Source organism: Penicillium rubens (assembly GCF_028828025.1).
Source record: "Penicillium rubens strain IBT 27055 chromosome Unknown utg000004l_segment0_segment0, whole genome shotgun sequence".
In the NCBI taxonomy this organism is placed as follows: Eukaryota; Fungi; Ascomycota; class Eurotiomycetes; order Eurotiales; family Aspergillaceae; genus Penicillium; species Penicillium rubens.
In genome coordinates this window covers 730,040-750,906 of record NW_026890602.1, presented here as the reverse complement: position 1 = coordinate 750,906, position 20,867 = coordinate 730,040, and the positions used below count along the sequence as shown (strand labels likewise).

The following is a 20,867-nucleotide window of genomic DNA, read 5'->3' as shown; positions in this document are numbered from 1 at the left end:
AAATCGGAGAATGCCCATTCAGCAAAAGTACAAACTTCTTCATCTTATTTTCATCTGAAATTCAAAAAGGAAGTGCGATTATGTCACAGGAGCAATACGAAACTTTCAAGCTTGGAGACTGGGAGCTCCAGAGCGGCGAGAAGATCAAGGATGCTCATATCGCATACAAGACATTCGGCGATCCCAAATCTCCAGCAATCGTCTACCCAACTTGGTTTTCCGGAGGTATATCTAGATACTATCCCAAATTCTCTCCAATACTGGTCTAATACTGCCTCTAGCTCTGTCCGACAACTTCTGGTTGATCGGAGACGACAAGCTCCTGAACCCCAACAATTTCTTCATTATAGTCCCAGCCCTGTTCGGAAACGGTCAGTCCTCTTCTCCATCCAACCAGCCGAGCCCTGGGCCATTCCCAAAGGTGTCATTTTACGACAATGTGCGGGCGCAGCATGAGCTCGTTACCAAGCACATGGGCATCACGCATTTGCGCGCCGTTGTTGGCTGGTCTATGGGAGGGGCCCAGACTTTCCAATGGGCAACGCAGTATCCTGACTTCATGGATCTCGTGGTCCCCTTTTGTACGGCTGCGAAAACCTCGCTTCACAACCAGGTCTTCCTTGAGGGTGTGAAAAGCTCCTTGATTGCGGTGAAGAAGAGCCGATCTGCGGGATCCGGGGAGATTGGCCTTAATAGGGAAACCGCAGAAGCGCATGCTTGGACAGCTGAAGAGAAGGATGTTAGTCTCAAGGCATTGGGCCGTGTGTATGCTGGATGGTAAGAAATTATGTGTTGACTTTAACTTTTATCCCTCATCTGACCCATCAGAAACAGGGGATTCAGTCAGGCTTTCTACCGACACAAGTTGTATGAAACTGTGCTGGGTTTTCAGGGACTTGAAGACTTCATGGTCAACTTCTGGGAGAAATGGGCTTGTTCTAAAGGTTTTGTTTGATCCCAATGAAGTGGTTGTATCAGGGAACTGACAAGTGCGTTCAAGAACCCGAGAATCTGCTGGTTTTAATACAGACCTGGCAAAATGGTGACGTCTCGCAGCAAGAACCATACAATGGGGACTTTGAAAAGGCGATGGCATCCATCAAAGCAAAAGCGTTGGTTTTGCCGTCAAAAACTGACCTTTACTTCCCGTAAGTTGATTTTGTCCATCCTTCCACTTGATCAAATTGAGACTAAGCTGAGAATCACATCACATTAGGCCTGAAGATTCAGAGTATGAAGTTGCTTGTATGAAGCCAGGGATTGGAACATTGGATATCTTCCCTTCCATCTGGGGTCGTGAGTTTAGCAACACAAATTCCAAATATATACCAAGCTAACTCGGTGGATAGATTGGGCAGGAGGTCCAGGCGATAACATGGAGGATGTTAAATGGCTTGATAGCAAGCTCACTCAATTTTTCGCAGACAACTGAGGTAATAGCGCCAATTCTCTGGCCCGAGAAGCTCTGGAGCACGTTCAATTACCTAAGAAAGTTATAAAACACAAAATGCAGCCTCCTTGTATGGCTTCAGTCAGTTAAATTTGAGATCCTTTTTGATGGCTGAAAATTATATAATGTTAGCTCGTTGTCGCCAAAAATGTAGATATCTAGGTACCGATCATGTGATGCTGAGTAAGCGCCTGCCCTGGCGCTGGAAGCGCCGATGAACCTGCACGGCGACCAACTTCCTTCTTCAATTCCATTTCTCTCCCTGTTTCTGTCTTCTCTTCGCTTTTTGCTCACGGAGTTGTATTGTCCTCTTGATTATTCTCGCTCCCTCAGCAGCACCTAATTTCTTCCTAGGCTGCTTGCCTCGGAGCTTCATCGACAAGTCTGCTCGCGTTATCTAATCCCTATCTTCGCACGGCTTTGTGAGACTATATTTCGAATCTTACCATTTCGGCTTCCTCCCCACAATGGCCACGCCACCTGTCCGACAATGGGGTGTTACACCTCCGATCTCGACCGTCTTGCCGACTAAGGATGAACTTTCGGCGAACGACGATCTCATTGCCGAGCTTAAGGCTCAAAACAACTTCGAGCTACCGACTGAAACGGAACGGAGGTGTGTTCGCATTTCGACAAGTATAGCGCCAGAGCCCCGAAACTGATGATTGCGGAATAGAAAACAAGTGCTCCAGTTACTACAGCGCGTCACAGTGGAATTTGTCCAAGTCGTCAGTCGCAAGAAGGGTCTGTCCCCTGCTGCTGTCGAGGCTTCTGGGGGTAAAATTTTTACCTATGGAAGTTACAGGCTGGGTGTATACGGACCAGGTAAGTGTTCAGCTATGTATGAATCTTGTCGTGTCCGTACTGACGATGATGGCTTGCAGGCTCCGATATCGATACGCTAGTCGTTGGGCCTAAACATGTCTTGATTGATGATTTCTTCGCCGAATTTCCCCCTGTTCTCGAAAGAATGGCTTCCGAGGGGGCTATTGAAAAGATGACTCCCGTGCCCGATGCGTTCGTTCCAATCATCAAGCTTGAGCTGTGTGGAATCAGTATCGATCTGATTTTTGCCCGCCTCGTCATTCCATCTATCCCGATGAATCTGGATTTGAAGAATAATGATTATCTCAGAGGATTGGATGAACGAGAGGTGAGATCGCTAAATGGAACTCGTGTCACAGATGAAATACTGGAGCTCGTCCCCCAACAAAAGACATTCCGCCTTGCATTGCGTGCAATCAAACTCTGGGCGCAGCGTAAGTGTCGTATCCTCTTTCTTTATCACCATTCAAATCATCTAATCATCTGTATAGGACGAGCGATCTACTCGAACATTGTCGGATTCCCTGGTGGTGTCGCATGGGCGATGCTGGTGGCTCGGGTTTGTCAGCTATACCCGCAAGCAACTGGCTCCGTTATTGTGGGAAAGTTTTTCAGAATCATGAACAAGTGGAATTGGCCTCAACCTGTCTTATTGAAACAGATTGAGGATGGGCCCCTCCAGATAAAAGTCTGGAACCCAAAGGTACGCACAAAGCACCACTTTCGCTGACGGTATTGCTAAGAACTATCAGATTTACCACGGTGATCGATTCCACCTCATGCCCATCATCACTCCTGCGTATCCCTCCATGTGCGCAACGCACAACATCAGTATGTCCACCAAGGCTGTCATTCTCAGGGAACTGCAGCGAGGTGGTGACATGGTAGACAAGATCTTCATGAAGCAGCTCTCGTGGCATGATCTATTCGCGCGCCACACATTCTTCACCCACGATTACAAATACTATCTCAGCATCACCGCTTCCAGCAAGACCAAGGAGGCCGAATCCGTGTGGTCAGGTCTCGTTGAGTCCAAGTTGCGTCACCTCGTTGGCGCTTTAGATCGCAAGCCAATTATTGCAGTGGCCCACCCATTCCCTAAGGGATTTGAGAGAGTCCATCTCATCAAGAATGAGCAAGATATGGAAGCTGTCAAGAATGGGTCTACACAACATCAGGCTAAGGGCACAAAGACCGCGATGACCGATGAGACTAAGGATGCCGCTCACCAAGCCGCGGTCCAGAACACCCTCGAAAATGCAGAGGTACCGGGGCCGGCCGAGGGCACGGTCGAGGGGACTGTCGATAACGAAGGCCAGACTGTGTACACGACGACTTATTACATTGGTCTAGAGCTGAAACCTCTGGAGCCAGGTAATCGCACCACTCCCCCTATATGACATTTCTAACGTTTTTCTCGAAGGCCAATCGCGATCCCTCGATATATCAACCGACTCACAAATCTTTAAGTCAACTTGCACCTCATGGCCAGGATATCAGGAAGAAGTCATGGAGCTGGCTGTCACCCATGTTCGCAGGTAAGCTCCTCCTATCCCTTGTGACTCGCGTGGATTTTATCTAAAGCCCACTAGCTTTGATTTGCCCGATGATGTCTTCCAGCCCGGTGAGACCCGGGCGTCTCGACCGAAGAAGAAAGTCACCAAACGGTCAGAGACAGCCGGCCAGAAACGCAGCATCAGCGAGTTGGACGTAAGTGTGTCGAAGCGGATGAGATCGGCCTAATCTGGCGAAACATAAACCCTGGAACCCGTGATCCAACGCCATGCGGAAAAATAACCCCCCCCAAGGATGTCGACAACTAAGAATGACTAATACCAAATTCGATTCCCAGGGTCCAACCGAAGGAGCCGCGAAACGCCAAGTTACCTCCGCAACTCCCGCCTGAACGGCTCCCTCTCTCTTCCCTTCGCCCCCTCCATCCCGCCGGGGCTGGTCCCCAACATCAAATTGATATCAGAGCCTCAGATTGCTTGTGGTCTCTGACCTAATATTGCAGTTTGCAGTTCTGCCCCCATCAGATCGAACATCTAACCCCTCGCCATCTTCGAGTGTTACCTTTCTCCACAGTGAACGTCCCTTGCTCTCGGAGCATAAGGTTGGTTCGTTCTTCTCTTCGTCTTGTCTTCTGTCTTTTACGTTGCTTGCCCAACAGCTAGACTAGACACCTTTCTTTCTCCCCGCCCGTTGCCACTTCACCTCTTACTGGGCATATTTCTCACGGCGCATATATGTATGGGCCGGATTTATTCATTATCTCGTCTATTTGGTCGGTGTAGCATTTCGTTTTCGGTGGAACAAGCGGCTTCCCTCCACCCAGGTGGGCGTATTCATTCGCCATCTTACAGATAGTTCAGATAGTTAAATTCAAGGACGTGTCCCACTGTATGTGGGCTACACATAATCCACAAAATGTCCTGCTCTTTGATATTTTCTCCTTTCGACCTCTAACCAATATATCCTTATCATCCATGGTTATACGTAGGAAAGCCCTATATACGTCCTTGTAGAAGGTTATAGCAGCAAGAAGAAAAAGTTTTGACCAGAACAACATTCAAATAGGTGTCAGAGTATTATCTTACATACAGTCTCCCAGATATTATCTCAGGCCAAATGGATCGGATTGTTAAAGCCCGTCTCCCGTCTTGGACGGTCAGCGGCCACACCTACCTACCTAGGTACATATGTAGGTACATACGGCCGATTACTCTTGTATACATAGCTAGATACTAGTACCTGCAACACTATATCGTGGCCCCGGGAGGTTACGCTTCTTCCATTCTTCCACTTCATCGATGGTTTGACATCGCATTCTTTTTCCGCAAGGCTTACTAGTATTCAACGTCACTACTTTCTACGTCCATTTGGCGCCTCGTCGGAGTTATTAGTGGCCTTGCAGTTAGTAGCAAAACTTGGCCGTATCTTGTTTCCTTGTTAGCCAGTAGGTAATCTTCTACTAGTTTTCAAGCCATGCCGAACGTGTATATCAAATAGCGCAAACTATACGGGGTCTCCATGGAGCACAGGGGAAAGAATGTATACTTCAACATTGCGGTATTTCTCTTTGGTCTGCTTCGTGTTCAAAACGAGTCTGGAGAGTTAAAATCATTACGGTAACAAGGTAGTTGAAAAAGCGTCCAGCGTAGAGGAACCAAAATAAATACTTCCTTACTTTCTTCGCGTTCGGTCGTCAGACACTCATGAGCTTTATTGGACCCGAGGGTTAAAAGAGGAATGGGAATTTCTAGGTCTGAGTTGAAACAGAAGTCAACAAGCAAGCTAATTAACCTAAGTCATGGTTCGTATACAATCTGAGACTGGGAAGACGGGAAAAAAAGAATTAGCAAAAAATGCTCACATGCCGATTTGAACGACAGACCTCGTGATAGACTAGACAATACTAGTCACGCGCTCTACCAACTGAGCTATGCGAGCTGGTATGTGTGTTATTCTCACTAAGGAGTATATATTCTAGACGCTCTATTACTATCCAGGCATAACTAATCGCTTTCTTGGTAGTTACGTCTTAATGGGAGGCATTCTGGTAACTCGCGATGATAGTTGTGCTAGTTCGTCTAGTATTACAGCTGTAGTATCGATCAAGCCCTTCAAAGTTCCAATGACACAAAGGTTCTGATCAAGTTTTTTTCTTTTTCATCGTCGTAGTGGAATATCTCGAATATGGGGACCTTGTTATATATTTATACTAGATCAACCCTTTCGGAATCCGAAGCAAGAAATATAGCGGTTCAAATGCTAGCAACTGCAAGAATTATGCTACAAACTAATTTTCTCCATCAGGTCTGAACACTTGGAACTTTGAGTATCTGACATTGTCCGAATTGGTCTGATATACCTACTCGAGAGAATGGCCTCCGAAAACAACCGTACAAAAGTCCCAATGTGGTCAGCCGGCCTTAAAAGATGCTCCCCCTCATATAGCACAGCCGACCCAATTTTCTTCAACAAGGCGGCCGGCTGGCCCAATGGCAAGGCGCTTGACTACGAATCAAGAGATTGCAGGTTCGATCCCTGCGTCGGTCACTTTTTTTCTGGCATTCTGGCATTCTGGCGTTCTGGCGTTCTGGCGTTCTGGCTTTCGTTTTTCTTCATTGTTGTCCACAAAGTGGTCAGAATGGCCGTTGGATTGCATGCATAGTAGTGGGTAGGCTACTGCGGCCAAGTGGCTCTTATTCCCTTCTTTTTGGGGGGGGAGGGGGTTCCCCCCCCCGGCAAAAAAAAAAAAAAAATAAATAAATAAAATAAAATAAAAAAGATGGGACCGCCGAGCGAAGCGAACGACGATCAGTTTGGTTCCAAAAATTGGCATGGGATACGGTATGGATGGTTTGGGCCATACCTATATATATGGGGAGGTCCAATGGGAAGCTGGTGCCAGCTCCACCACTGGCCCGATCCCCAATGCTTGAGGCATGGACAGTTCATTTTATGTTCGATAGGGCCAAGCATACATACAACATAGGGGTTTACGGTGCTCACGTCAAAACCCCCTTCCTAGGGGAGTCTATGTCTGAATGCCTTATTTTAGAACGCGCTTCTACAATACCAAGACGTATCCGACGAGCCCCAACTATCGTGAAATCCTCGATGCTATTACGATTTCGCATCCAGCACTATCAAAGGCACGACAGAGAGCATGATTTCACGAGCATAAGTATTATATATGGCCGTGCGGGGCAGAACGGGGCTTGTACCAACGCAACCTTGGAAGATACCCGAACCAACGGCGATGCAGAATTCTTCGGGCAGTGGGCCTTGGATACGCGGGAGATTGTCTTCTAACCGAATCTGGGAATTGGATGAGTACGTAGGTACGATGGTGAGTTCTATATCTTACCCCTGATTATGGAGGAAAAGTAGTGTAATTAAAATTCTGTATGAGCAGACTAGACTACATTACATCTCTTTGTTTGTGCCGTTTGGGGGCCAAGCTACTGTCCAAACGGTCACCCATAAATTGTTTACACACCACTTCACATCGTGCTTGTCTTTGATTCACCCTTCTGTTGCCTGGTCTTCGCCAAAAGGCCCATTCTTTCCCCTCGCCAATTCCATCCTCTGGTCTGAAGAATAATTGCCTCAGTTTCAAGTGGATTTCTTGTGCTCACCTGTCTGGCCAGCATGAGTCAAGCACAAAGGACGGATTATACACGCTGGCGCATGCTCGACGAGGACGGAAAGCACACGTGGCATTACCTCGATGACGACGAGGCCGTTGCCAAATGGCCTCAGACACTAGCCGATAAGTATTACTTAGGGCTTCCGCTGGTATATCCCTGTGCGAATGATCCGTTACCATTGCTTGTCCCAAACTAATGTGATAAAAGGGTCTTCCAGAACTTCCTCCTGCCACTTCTCCATTAGAAACCGTCTCCAATTGCTTGACCTTTTTCTCTAAACAACAATTACCGCCCGGAAATTGGGGCTGCGAATATGGCGGACCGATGTTTCTGTTACCCGGGGTTGTGATCGCATGGATGGTGACCGATACACATATCCCTCCAGTATATGCAGCGGAGATTATAAACTACCTGGTCTCTCACGCGAACCCTGTGGATGGAGGATGGGGTTTGCACACCGAGGGCGACAGTACCGTGTTCGGCACGTCCCTGAACTACACGGTATTACGACTTCTCGGTGTGGAGGCCGAGCACCCGGTTATGATTCAAGCGCGGCGTCTGCTTCATCGTCTAGGGGGTGCCTTAAATGCACCGCACTGGTCGAAATTCTGGTTAGCTGTCCTAGGCGTGTGTGATTGGGAGATTGTCAATCCTATTCCCCCAGAAGGCCTGGCTGCTGCTAGACTGGGTGCCATTGGCCCCATGGAGATAGTGGGTGCATATCCGACAAGTCTTCCTGCCAATGTCGTGGATCTGGTCGAAGCGATGGACGGCCCCGGAGACGGACGTTATCAGAGCCCTACGACGGGAGTTGTTTGTTCAGTCATGGGACAGCATTGACTGGGCTGCACACCGTAATAACATTGCTCTAACCGATAACTACCACCCCAAAACGTGACTGCTCAACTCAATCAATCTATTCCTCGCGGATATCTGGACTCCATACCTGCGACCGAACAGTCTGGCGAGACGTGCTGAGGACTGGGTCAGCAAGTTGGTAGATATAGAGGATGCGAACTCGGACTACCCCGATCTGGCATCCGACAACGCACCTATGAATCTCCTTGTTTGTTACATTCGCGATGGACCTGATTCTTATTCTGTGCGTCGTCACCGAGAACGCATGGAAGAATTCCTATGGGTGAATAAAGAAGGGATGTTCGTCAATGGTACAAATGGTGTACAGTGCTGGGATACAGCGTTTCTGATTCAGGCTGTGTCTGCACCGGGTTAGCAGAAGATGTAAATGGAAGCCTATGCTGACCCGGGAGCTCGGGTTTCTAGACCGACAACAGATTCGCGAGAACTGCAACAACCAAGGAATTTGCTATCGACATTTCCGAAAGGGAGCCTGGGCATTCAGTAATTGTGACCAGGGATATGGGGTCAGCGATTGTATATCAGAGGCACTAAAGGCGGTCATCCTACTGCAAAAAGAGGCCGATGGATATCCCCAGCTACTCGAAGACCAACGGATCTTTGATGCTGTGGACACTTTGCTCACTTACCAGAATAGCTCAGGCGGCTGCGCGTCATATGAGCCCACTAGGGGAAGCGAATATCTGGAGATGTTGAACACAGCCGAGGTCTTTGGACGCATTATGATTGAGTACGACTATCCAGAGTGCACAAGTGCAGTGTTGACTGCTTTGACATTGTTCTTAAAGTACTGGCCTGGTTACCGGCGGACTGAGATTCAAGCATTCATCCATCGAGGTGTGAACTATATCAAGAACGCACAACGCCCTGATGGGAGCTGGTACGGAAGCTGGGGGGTTTGTTTCACATACGGGACTATGTTCGGTTTGGAGTGCTTGAGACCGGTCGGCGAAAATTACGCAAACAGTACTTCTGTTCGCAAAGGGTGCGAGTTCTTACTTTCCAAGCAACGAGAGGATGGTGGATGGTCAGAAAGTTTCCAGGTAAGCACTACGCACAGAAGAACCAACTATTCCATGGCCTGCTCAGAGGATAACAAGCAAATCCCGTGTAGAGCTGCGAACAGATGAAGTATATTGAGCATCCTACGGGGTCTCAAGTTGTTCAAACCGCATTTTCGATTATTGCACTTCTGAGCGTCGACTATCCCAATTCTGAGCCAATTGCCCAAGGAATCCGCTTAATCATGTCGAGGCAACAGGCGAATGGGGAATGGCTGCAGGAAGGTATTGAAGGTATCTTCAACAAGAGCTGCGCTATCTCATACCCGAACTATAAGTTCATTTTTACGACTCTTGCTTTGGGCAAGTTTGCAAAGAAATACCCCAACTTCAAATAGCTTGCTCAAGTTGTGCATATACGAGAGTCCCAATTTTAACTGTGTGAATGATTACAAGCAATAGGTCTGTCTTGCCTACCGGTTCGGATGTAGCGCAGACTCTGGCCCTTATTTGTTTCCGTACCCTAATTCGAAACAGACTGATAGATACCCGCTCCATCAACCGACTTTTCAAAAAGTCAGACAGAAGACTCCTTTATATATGAATGTAATTCAGACAAACAAAAACCTTACACCGTCTTCCTTTATAGTTAGACCAGTATAGTGGCAAACACCACAGATAATAGTGGGTAGCTTCGAAACTGCCGACCCATCAGCCTATTCGGCCCGAAAGGACCTTGAGGCCGTGGGGTATGTTCTCTTCTACTTTGCAACGGGATCTGCGTCATAGGACTAGTTCAAAGCTTATGAGGAGGATTCCAACATACAATACTTCATACAGTACTACTAATGATTCCCTGTCTGGTTCCGTCTGCAGCGGAACTTACAACAGTTCCGATTGGCACTCAACGGACGGAACTAACGGAAGGGACGGAAGGGCACGTGTTCCCCTGCCCTGAGTAGGTGGTCTAAGGTATGCTTGCTACCTATGAGTACTCCGGGCAATTCTCTCGAATCTGACTCGAGTCTGGTTTTGAGCGGGTAGGGACTAAATTGATCTGATTGCTCTAGTCGGAAGCCTCCATATCGCAGGAGACAAGTTCAGAGTGAAGGTACTACCTAGCTGAAAAGAAATGCCCCAGACGATTAGACAGCACTGTCTTGTCGTTATAGTACAATTCCCACTGTCCCGGTTGGCCGACCAAACCAGGTGCTCAACTGCTCTGGGCCCTTGCGCACTTTTCTACGAGACCTGGAAACCATGGCGACCACTATATAGTGCAACTTTTGTTGTGATCACAAATTAGACTGAGTATGAGAGATCCGCAATAGGATCTTGGCAATAAAACCTTCAAGGACACTCCCTACTCAGATAGTCAGCACTTACACCGAAATAACAGAAAAGCAAACATACCAAGTTCAGCAGGGTGCGCCATTGGCAACTATGGACATGAACAATCAGCAGAGCTCTCAAGGAAGCCAATCTACAGCTTTTCTCTTACCAAGTGACCTCCATCTTGCACCACAGCCATGTCACCATGAATACGGGACAAGGTCTGGGTAACAGCTCGACAATCTTCGTTTAATACCAAGCTTTTCCCGCCCATGATATAGTAGTGAGGTTCCCGCGACTTAGATAGAAGGTCAACAATCTGTGGATGTGGCCCCGCTAGGTATGTGGCCTGTGTCTCTCGCTAGTTAGACATATGCAATCCATGTTGGAACAAAGGGAAGATGGTAGAATCGCACCGATTCCTGCTCTTTGCTTGTCTTTAATGCTCTCACGGTCTGGGAGTTGATAAGGACATCATGTGTAGCAAATGTCTGAGGCATCGTCAATGAGGAGTCGAGAATTTGCTTGAGGAGGTGCTTACAGCATAACGCCTTCGTTGGTTCAAAGACCAATCTGCAAACCCTTTGCTATTCGAAATCGCAGTACAAGCATCGTCTCTGCATACAACTGTTAGGGCTGATAAAGAAGGGGGTGGGCGTTTCTGCCATCGCCTGCCATACAAGTTCTTCCAAGTATCCCGCCGATTCAATACGAGCTTGGCTATCTTAGTGGTCTGTTCCTTCATCTGGAAAAGGATAGGCTCCACGAGTATAGTGGCATCAAATGTCTTTGGGGACAGGATAGAGGCGTGTGCCCTATGAAATGTCAGTCAGTTAACCATTGGCCATGCCTGCCGTGGCGTGCATCACTCACAGTGTACCTCCTCCGAATGAATGTCCTATGCCAATCAGCGGACCAGTTATTCCAAGATGTTCCAGAACACCGAGGATATCTCTCGAGTGGTCTGGCCAATACACTATGTCGCACAAGGAGCAATTAGTATCAACTGACATTCGGTACTGATGGTTGGACGGGGAATCATTGGAAGAAGGCTTACTCACTTGAGGTGCCCAGTAGACCTCGATTTAGCACAGCACTGTCGCCATGGTTTACCGCATCAATAGCAAAGACCGCCTGAAGCCTGAGAGGGCTATCGACTCGGAACCAGAATTCAATCAATGGCTCCCACATCTCTTTGCAGAATGAGGTGCCATGTGTGAGAAGTAGAGTTGCCCCTGAGCCCACTTTGCTCGGTCGGTATTCGTTGACGGCGATAGACAGTTGCACACCAGGCGACTGGACCGTGGCTGGAGCGCGAGGATAAGTGGCTGGTACTACCAATGACTTCTTGAGAAGAGGACTTGACATGATAACTTCATCCATTACAGCTTGCGAAGGCGGCGTGGTGATGGGGTGACGGAAGATGATGGTTATTTTATCGACGGAATTGCAGCAGCCGCCGGGATTCCGCCGCGGGAAAGCATCGGCCGTGATTCGGTAGAGGCTCTGCCCATATCAACCTTAGCTGACCCCGATGACGCTAGCTATGAGTGAAGTACTATGGCATATTTAGCAACTAAAGATCGCCCTGACAGGGAGAGACGGGGGCGTTATTGCTGGATGTGTAACCGGACCTTCTCCAAGACCGAACACTTGACGCGCCATCTCCGAACGCACACAAAGGAGAAGCCATTCGTATGTACAGTCTGTGGCCGGTACTATACTCGAAGGTTGTGCTCTGCTGAGTTTGAATAGGCCGGACACCTGCTGACAGATGTAGTGATTCGCTTCGTCGCCATGCCAAACAACATGGAGACTTATCCAACCTTGGCGATCTCAACCAGCAATCGTCAATACCGACGCCTCAATCCATACCCGACCTGGGGGGCTGGGAAGCAAGCTCTGGGACGGTCACCATCACTGAATTCGAGCTTCCTCCACTGACGAATGGCTTTGATGCGCTTCCTATACCTTCACCCGATCGCAACACTACCGGTTCAACATTGGGGGATATCCACGCATGGGATATGGGTGATAGTATTTCACCTTGGAGTAAAATACTTGATCCAGATCCAAGTAACGCTGGAGAGGTTCCTCACATGGGATATTCAGCGCTCCTACAACCGGAATTCTCAGTGGGGGGAATGGGAGACCCTGTGCAGACGGAACGTGAGATTTACAATATCATGGAAGACTCTGACGATTCCAATCAAATGCGGCATCCAGAAGGGCGTAAAAAAGCCCGGCTATTACCATTACTGTCTCTGAAAAAAATTTGCAACAGAGAGCTTTCGTCCTGAGGTCTTCCTTCGAAAAGCAGGTCCGTCCCAGGGGCAAACCTGGCCAGAAGCTGGCCGCCTAAATATGTTTGCGAATCTCTACTTCACTCGATTCAACCCTACAATACTCTTTATCCATCAGGCTTCGTTTCAAGCAGCATCAAAAAATGCGCTCCTTTTTCTCGCTCTGTGCTCTATTGGGAGCCAGTTCGCTGGCTCCGACCAAGATATCCAGATCGGAACTGAAATGTTCAACTGGGTGAAAAGTGTGACTCTGCAATCTTGGCTCAAGGGGTTGTATTCGGATGATGAGGATCCATTCCCAAATATCTATGCCGGCATATTGTGTGTGCAACGCGCAATTCACTCGGCCACACCTGGAGATCTATTCCATGCTGACTGTTTGCAAGGCCTGATAACGGCAGAAATAAGAACAATTGCTAGAAGGCGACCAGCAGTATTTGGAGGGACTGAAATCAAACGCTCATTAGATGGGGGCGAAGACTTAAATGAGATTTGGTGTCGATGGGCAGTGGCAGAGCAACAGGCGCGGGCGTACCATGTCATCAGAATTAACGACGTGGAACTGGCAGCTTTACTCCATCGTGGACCACTCGCTCGGCACCTGCCACTTGATGTGCCTTTCACCACATCTGACGACCTTTTCATAGCTCCCACAGCGGAGAGCTGGGCTACATTGTACAAACGGTGTCATATACAATGGGATGGGAGTCTAGGAAGCATGAACTCGTCCATATCAGCCTATGGAAATCTACAAAGTATCAACGGCCAGATCATTGATGCGCGACTGGTCCGCAGTACTGAGCATGCTGCTATACAGGATTTGTCTCATCTGTTAAAGGAATGGTGGCAGTCATACCGTCAGAGCAAACTGGCGAAAGGCTCGGATCCACTATCGCTCAAAATTCTGTGGCACAGCTCGTACCTCTCACTATACGCCGACTGCAACCTACTTGACCAAGTTCTGTGCGTCGAAAATGCCGACCCCCAGCCTGAAGCTCATGCAGTGAGTAGAGCCAGCTCATGGGCAATGTCTGCAGATGCGCGGATATGCATGCTGCATGCCGTTATCATTCAGAGACATGTTGAAAATATCCCACGGAGTGCCGAGCCAGCTATCCACGTCCCTCATGCATTGTTTCAGGCAGGGTTGATCTGGCTTTCATGTTGGCGTCTGACAGCCGATAACCCTGATCCGCCAACCACAGGACATCAGGGAATCGAGGTTGACCTGGTATGGGAGGCAGGGTTCAAAGACAATGCAAAGTGTCAAGCGCATTTGGTGATTGATCAACTAGAACGGCTGGGCAGACTTGGGTTGTCCAGGGTATTTGCGTGTCGTCTGAGAAGAGCCATTGGAAGAGAGTGGGAAACAACCGTGTCTTAATCACCACCACTTTGTATATCATTGCCAAACAATAAAAAAGCTATAATTAAAGCCCTCAGTAAATTTGTAACATCTCGCTCTCGCCATGCGACGTTAGATAGAGCGCAAGGTAGTAGACATCTGACTCGAACTAGGCAACTCAAAAGCACCGGAAGCTCCCCATGGATCAAGACCATAACAGCTTCACACCTAGTAGTTGTACCCGCACGAATAGTTTGAAGTGGTTCGGAGTACACCTGCACCTTATCGGTTGGGTCTTGTTGTTACTACGATGGGCATAAACTAGCCGGTACCACCGATGGAATCTCTGCTAGCCCGAGTGGTACATACAGGCGAACCAATTCTATATTGCTGCAGCTTCAGCACTGACGGGATTGACGTCCATGTTCGCCCCAATATGAAAAGATCTGGCGCTCCCATTGGGCAGTGTGTCAGCACAACCACTGTTGATGTCCTGAAACCTTCGCAAGATCTTGAATCTTGAAGGCATTCCTTTGACATTATTGAATACGTGAATAACGTCCTGGATCATATGAAACGCTACACTGTAGGTGTAATTATACATGCGACGTATGGACTAACCTCCCTCGGCAACGAAATTCTTAGCATGAATTACCGAGGCACCGCTATTTTCGGCGAGGAATTGGCCACGAGACATATTCTGGATCAATTTCCCATTCCCGAGATGTTACCGAAGAAGGTACAGTGGTGGTGGTGGTGGTCGCATATATCCTGATCTGTACGGGCATTCGTACTGTGTGGGGGTGGGATTTCTGAAACGGGTGTTTATTATTCTATCATACGAGAGCCACTGTCTCATCTTTGCCATCGAAGGTGTAGCTGACTGCAGAATGTTGTACCTTGATAGCCCGTTTCAGTACAAGCCAGCTGCCACGCAAGGCCGTTCGGCAGGGGATAATTGAATCATCAGTTCCCCGCCGTGCCGGGAGTGTACAACATGTCGAGAAAGGTCGAGCGGCCGTCATAATATAGTTATGTGCATGGCTTCTGGCGACCAGGCCGACCCTGTGGCCAAATAGCTCTTTAGGATTTGACCGACCGGAAACTGCGGCACTAGGCGTGGTGCCGCGTAGTTAAAAGCCTTTGGAGACAGCGGAACACATCGGGAGATCGATTCCGACATGAGGGGGATCAACTCCCTGGGTACATATACAAGACCTATCGCTTGTCATCATTCATCTACCATCAACAAAGCCATTTTCAGTAGTTGCCGCTCCTCCTACAAGATGAGCGCCAGCATTTCCACCGGGGCCCAGGCTGCGTTTCCCTCACAACTACCCTGTTCTATGACAGACAGGTTTGATAAACTCAGTCGTGAACAGGCAGGGCACCTTCGCCATTTCCATAACCTCGCCACCGGGAAGCCCGGGGAATGGACCCATATGGGTGGGCAGGAACCCGGCCAAGAATGGGTTGATGCATTCCGCTACCAGTTGGCGACCATGACCTACGCGGCAGGGGCTGCTCACTATCACCGGCTACCTCGGCTCCGATCAATCTTCAAGCCCCTGCTAGCTGCTCTCATCGAGAGAATGCTCCATCGAGATGTTTGGGGGTACTGGTTCTTGACAAGCCACAGTGGGAAGCTTGTTGATCCGGACATCCGTGAATTACGGAAGCCTTGGGCAGATCCTATTGTGAAGGAAAATATAATGGTGTGTCTCATGCGGACTCTGATCCAACATGTCGTTGTACAGACACTGACTGTGGCATCCTCCTCGTAATACAGTACTCGGGCCATCTTCTACTTATGGTTTCCTTATATACCATGCTCTTTGACGACGATAGGTATAACGAGTCGGGAGCGCTTACCTTCCACTGGAACCCCATCTTCTGGGGAATGGGTCCCGAGAGCTTTTAATATACTCGACAATCTCTGCAGAAGGCCATACTTGTGCAAATGGAGCATGAAAAATGGCTTGGTGTCTGCTGTGAACCTAATAGCATCTTTGTTGTGTGTAACCAATTCCCGGTATGAATAAACCTAATGCGCTACTCTCGAGAGGCCCCTCTGATAGAGACTGAATTAGATTATCGCTATGCGATACAATGACATCCATGACGGAACGGAGGTGGCACCGGACGTCGTGCAGAAATACAGCACCGCGTGGAAGTCCAAGGGAATACAGCAAGACGATGGTCTCTTTGTCAGTTGGTACTCGCCTAAGCAAGGCACGCTAAAGACAAGCCGCGACATTGGGTCTACCGCATGGTGAGTCTCCGGTTTCAAAAAGAGAGCCGAGGGAAAGACAAAATGAAAGTTGATACTAACCCCGGACTCCAGGGCATCAGCCTTTATGAATTCTTGGAATCCGGAAATGGCAGGGCAGACATTCCCATCGCAAGCTGCCGGCTTCCTTTCCAGGGTTGATCCGGATCGAATTAACCTCAACGCCAGCCCAGTAGCACAACGAATAAGGGACATTTCCAATGAAAAGGGAGCGGACCCGTTTAGTCGGGAAACTTTCCAAGAAGCATTCGAATATGTCCAGGGACCTGGCGCACAGGAATACCCGAATGAGGATCTTCCCTTCTCCCGTCCGACCTTTGGGTATGTTATTAAGTGGGTTTCTGAGGTGGGCGATGAACCCACCCTTAGCGGCCTTTTGAACCATGCGGATCGCTATATGCAACCGACCTGGACCAATGGGGGACTTCATTATGCCGACAACACCACCAAATGTGACAAGGACGGTAATTGGGTGGAGGTTGATCCATTCACCGGGAATGGGGCGATCGGATACGCACGTCTGAACGTCTTCAATGGCCAGAGGAAAATGTGGACAGACCCATGGACACCGGAGCAAGTACAGAAGACACCTTTCATTGATGGCATTGACCTTTCATCCGGGGTTGACTTCCTCCGCGGCACATGGGACCAAGCGTTGAAGATGATGACCGTCACAATGCGAACATGGGACGGAAGCTCAAAGCGGTAAGTACTCTGACAGATCATTTGAGCTTTGCCTCCTTTCTGCTTTTCTAACACGCGGTGTGTTAGGGCAAATCTCCAGTTCCGTGCTCTGCCGATTGGCCACTACGGGGTCTATCATAACGGGTCTCTGGTCCATACTGCTCATGTTACTGACTCCCCAAGCTTGATTGAGCTGGCGGTTGAGGTGTCGGGAGAGGACTTGGACCTTGTGCTTGTGCATGAGGAGACTTTCCACTGACTTAATTCGTTGAGATGTTGTAATTTGTAATTTGATGCCATACAAACATTTTCTTGACTCGTAAACTGATCTGAGTAGTAAATGCGGATGCCGCGGCCCTTCGTTGATTCCGTGTAGTTCCGTCTGGCAATTCCGTCGAGTTCCGCTGCTGATCATGTGAGGGGTCGGTGAGCCGACTGAGCGTAGTAAGCGGAACCCGGCCAAGTGAGCGCTCCACAGGACGATCACCAGTGCCTTCCAATTGAGGAAGTACGTGCGTACCTAGGTACCTACCTAGGTACCTACCTAGGTAGGACTTCCATTTACACATCCTCGGTATCTCTTTCCCTCCCCCACATCTATTCCCCAGCCACTTCCCCTGCTTTTACCTAAATTGTGGGGCAACGCTAGGAAACCCAACCATTACCTAGGTAGACTCCGTTGATTCCCCGCGCCCCGCCCGACCTCAGTATTACCTTGACATATCTGCCCTTGCTGACCTCGGGGTTTCAGTCTCTTCATTGTTTACCCTGCTCACCCTCCACTCGACTCATATGATGCAAGTCGACACAATTGAGAAGTCTAGTGCAACCGTTGATGCTTCCACTCGCAGCAAGCGGGCCAAGTATGCGGCTAAAGCCTGGTGAGTCCTAATTTTGTTCTGTTCCCTTTCCCCCCACAGCATACCACCCACAAATGCTTATCGTTCATCATAGCGAATACTGTCACCGCCGAAAGATTAAAGTGAGTGACAGGCAAGCTGCGACAACACAGCTAGCAAGGCCAAGACTGACCTTGTTCGGGTCTTAGTGTGATGGCGAATCCCCGTGTGCAGCGTGTCGCTCTAAAGATCGTGAATGCGTCAAGGACTACGTGCCCACCAACCGTGCCTCGCTGGGGAAGAAACGAAAACGTCAACAGGAAGCGGAACTATCAAACACAGAAGAGGACGAAGACGAACCATCAAGGTTTTTACAATTTTCTCCTGGTTTTATGTTCTGTTGCTGAGCTTTCCTTCGTCAAGTGCCGTCGACTGCACAACTACTCTCCTGATTGAAAGGGTTTCCGGGGTTGAGAGACAGCTCCAGCAGCTTATTTCCAGTCTGAGGAACCACCCTAACTCAAGGGTAAGTGTAGAACGTGCAGAGAGTCCGCGAAGCGAAGAACCAGCCGACCAGGAAGAAACAACCGACCCTCGCCATTCTGGAGCCGGAACAGCAGATCCTGACTTTGGGCCTACGGACGAGTCTAGCTATGTGGGCGAAACATCGATTAGTCGTACTTTGCAACAGGTCGAACATAGCCTACATGAGTTGGGCTTGCCAGCAAAGAATACCACCACAGCAATCAGTCCAGCCTCTGCGCTCCTGAATGAAGTGCCCGCAACCAGCTCGAGCTCGTTCCGCGAGTGGGTCCTTCAAACTCTCACCAAACACCACCTGCGGCCGGACAAGGCCGAATGGGACATTTTGTTAGACCTATACTGCGAGGATGTCCACCCGCTGTATCCATTTTTTCACCTCCCCTCACTACGAAGGTCCTACGCACAACTTATGGGTCACAATGAGCTCAGTACTGCGGGGAAAGACTCGGTTGCCCAGGTTCTCATCTGCCTGGCTCTTGGTCGCTGCACAACCTCAGTCCGCATTGAGACAAGTGAGGGGACGCAATCCTCGGGCTGGGCCTTCTATACTGCTGCCCTTGACTGTATTGGGGGGATTATTGATCCCTTAAGGGAGACTTCGTTGGGTCTCCAGCGGTTGCAAGTTTTGACCCTCATGGTATGGTATCCTCCCGACTGGTGCCGCAGGGTTAAAAAACTGATCTAATGCATTTCATAGATAATTTATCTCATCCGACTTGATGCCAACGAGCGAGCGCATAAGGTCTTGTCACTGACCATCGTGCAGGCACAACATCTGGGATTACATAGGGAGGTAGTTGTCAAGACGGCATCTCCATTCATTGCTGAGTCCTCACGACGTCTCTGGTGGTGCTTGTACAATCTTGACCGGCGAGTCGCACTGGACATTGGGCAGCCGTTTCTGATCCAGGACATAAATACGGACACCAACTTGCCGGTAGCCCTATCAGAGACAGCACTGGAGGGTTTATATCGCAGATCATCCACTTCTCCCAGAGACGGGCAGTCCCCCATGGACAACAACGAGGATGTTGATTGCCAATCGCCGATCCCCTATCTCATCTCGATGATAGGATACTCGAAAATAGTGGGCAAGGCGTGGAACGAACTCTACCAGGCACAGTGCATGGACCGTGCGTCAGAGCCTGCCCTTACTGTCTCATTTGAAGATCTTCTTTCCATGTGGAAGCAAGGTATACCGCCAAGCTTGAGTTGCGATGAAATGCATCCTCATGAGCACCACCCTCTGGATACGCCCGTTCGCCCGTGGCAGGTGAAGAATAAGTTCTTGGTTCACATTGTGCGGTAGCCCCAAATCTTTCCATACAGTTGTTAACTAACGTATTTTCCTCCGCCTCTTCAAACAGCGCATGCTTTGGTTACGCATCCTCATCCGCAAACCCATGCGGAGCCGTTCCTCGCCAACTGCGTGGATCCAAAACTTCGACAACGAGGCCGTCTGCATCTCACTAGCTGACCGAATAGTAGCATTCTATTCGCAGACTTTCGAGCCGTACCGTTTATATACCTTCCCGTTCCTCCAGTATCTCCTTGGCGCCTCATCTACCATCCTGGGCCTCATCATCAAGGTCCCCATCTTCCGGTCCAGACATACCCACTCCGTCGTTCAGGCAGCGCAGATGATGAACACATTCTGCCAAAAGACATGGGTATCGGGAAAGACTCTGCGGTCTATAAAGCATTTCACGGACATGATGGCGGAGGTTATCAACCAAAATAGCCTCAGGGCTTCATACCCACTGAATACCAATAGCCGTGAAAGTAATATTGTCAACAGTGGCTTAAACATAACCTCTGATAAATCCCCTTCGGGAGGGAATAGACAGAATGCCTCGTCACTCCCAGAACAGAGGACAAGATTTACACCAACTAGCAATCATCATGACCAGCCTGATTGTGCGACCCAGCGGACTAGGGCCACAGATAACCCTGGCCATGTGTCTGAGCGGGAGGCATCTTATTTCCACACGCTCGTCCCTCCGCCATATGAATTCTTTGGCTCTCCCAGTTTTGCGCCCGAATTCCAGTCACTTACGTCTTTCGCGCCTGATATGGAAAACTTGGTGATGGCAGATTATCCTTTCGAGACGTCTGTCTCTGACAAGAATTGGATGCAGGTTTCTGGCAGCATCTATGATGATATTCCTGCAGCTATTAATTGCGGATTACAGGCTCCATGGGAAATATAATCACACT

General features: G+C 49.1%; 7 protein-coding genes across 7 annotated transcripts; 6 read left to right on the top strand and 1 right to left on the bottom strand.

Moving 5' to 3' along the window:
- Positions 1–80: 80 nt before the first annotated feature.
- On the top strand, positions 81–1,432 carry N7525_010234 (homoserine acetyltransferase family protein; the record flags this gene model as incomplete). The annotated part of the gene is made up of 6 exons (XM_002556686.1): positions 81–225; positions 282–777; positions 835–944; positions 1,001–1,148; positions 1,217–1,296; positions 1,350–1,432. The coding sequence occupies 6 exons, from the start codon at positions 81–83 to the stop codon at positions 1,430–1,432; spliced, it is 1,062 nt and encodes a 353-aa protein (XP_002556732.1).
- A 485-nt stretch (positions 1,433–1,917) lies between these two features.
- Positions 1,918–4,181, top strand: N7525_010233 (polynucleotide adenylyltransferase; the record flags this gene model as incomplete). Its single annotated transcript, XM_002556685.2, has 8 exons — positions 1,918–2,066; positions 2,127–2,275; positions 2,335–2,709; positions 2,767–2,978; positions 3,028–3,649; positions 3,699–3,813; positions 3,868–3,985; positions 4,128–4,181. 8 exons carry the CDS (start codon positions 1,918–1,920, stop codon positions 4,179–4,181), a joined length of 1,794 nt encoding a protein of 597 aa, XP_002556731.2.
- Positions 4,182–7,435: 3,254 nt separating this feature from the next.
- On the top strand, positions 7,436–9,712 carry N7525_010232 (terpene cyclase/mutase family protein; the record flags this gene model as incomplete). Its single annotated transcript, XM_061215032.1, has 6 exons — positions 7,436–7,582; positions 7,642–8,145; positions 8,198–8,328; positions 8,395–8,663; positions 8,719–9,356; positions 9,428–9,712. 6 exons carry the CDS (start codon positions 7,436–7,438, stop codon positions 9,710–9,712), a joined length of 1,974 nt encoding a protein of 657 aa, XP_061067544.1.
- An 897-nt stretch (positions 9,713–10,609) lies between these two features.
- On the bottom strand, positions 10,610–12,029 carry N7525_010231 (alpha/beta fold hydrolase; the record flags this gene model as incomplete). Its single annotated transcript, XM_061215031.1, has 8 exons — positions 10,610–10,677; positions 10,728–10,755; positions 10,816–11,007; positions 11,063–11,137; positions 11,188–11,263; positions 11,327–11,461; positions 11,520–11,622; positions 11,708–12,029. 8 exons carry the CDS (start codon positions 12,027–12,029, stop codon positions 10,610–10,612), a joined length of 999 nt encoding a protein of 332 aa, XP_061067543.1.
- A 981-nt stretch (positions 12,030–13,010) lies between these two features.
- N7525_010230 (uncharacterized protein) lies at positions 13,011–14,333 on the top strand (the record flags this gene model as incomplete). The annotated part of the gene is made up of 1 exon (XM_061215030.1): positions 13,011–14,333. One exon carries the CDS (start codon positions 13,011–13,013, stop codon positions 14,331–14,333), a length of 1,323 nt encoding a protein of 440 aa, XP_061067542.1.
- Positions 14,334–15,580: 1,247 nt separating this feature from the next.
- Positions 15,581–17,527, top strand: N7525_010229 (uncharacterized protein; the record flags this gene model as incomplete). Its single annotated transcript, XM_061215029.1, has 5 exons — positions 15,581–16,009; positions 16,237–16,326; positions 16,385–16,566; positions 16,639–17,289; positions 17,356–17,527. The coding sequence occupies 5 exons, from the start codon at positions 15,581–15,583 to the stop codon at positions 17,525–17,527; spliced, it is 1,524 nt and encodes a 507-aa protein (XP_061067541.1).
- Positions 17,528–18,063: 536 nt separating this feature from the next.
- N7525_010228 (Zn(II)2Cys6 transcription factor) lies at positions 18,064–20,860 on the top strand (the record flags this gene model as incomplete). Its single annotated transcript, XM_002556680.1, has 6 exons — positions 18,064–18,149; positions 18,223–18,250; positions 18,317–18,474; positions 18,531–19,287; positions 19,348–19,950; positions 20,018–20,860. The coding sequence occupies 6 exons, from the start codon at positions 18,064–18,066 to the stop codon at positions 20,858–20,860; spliced, it is 2,475 nt and encodes an 824-aa protein (XP_002556726.1).
- Between the last annotated feature and the right edge of the window lie 7 nt (positions 20,861–20,867).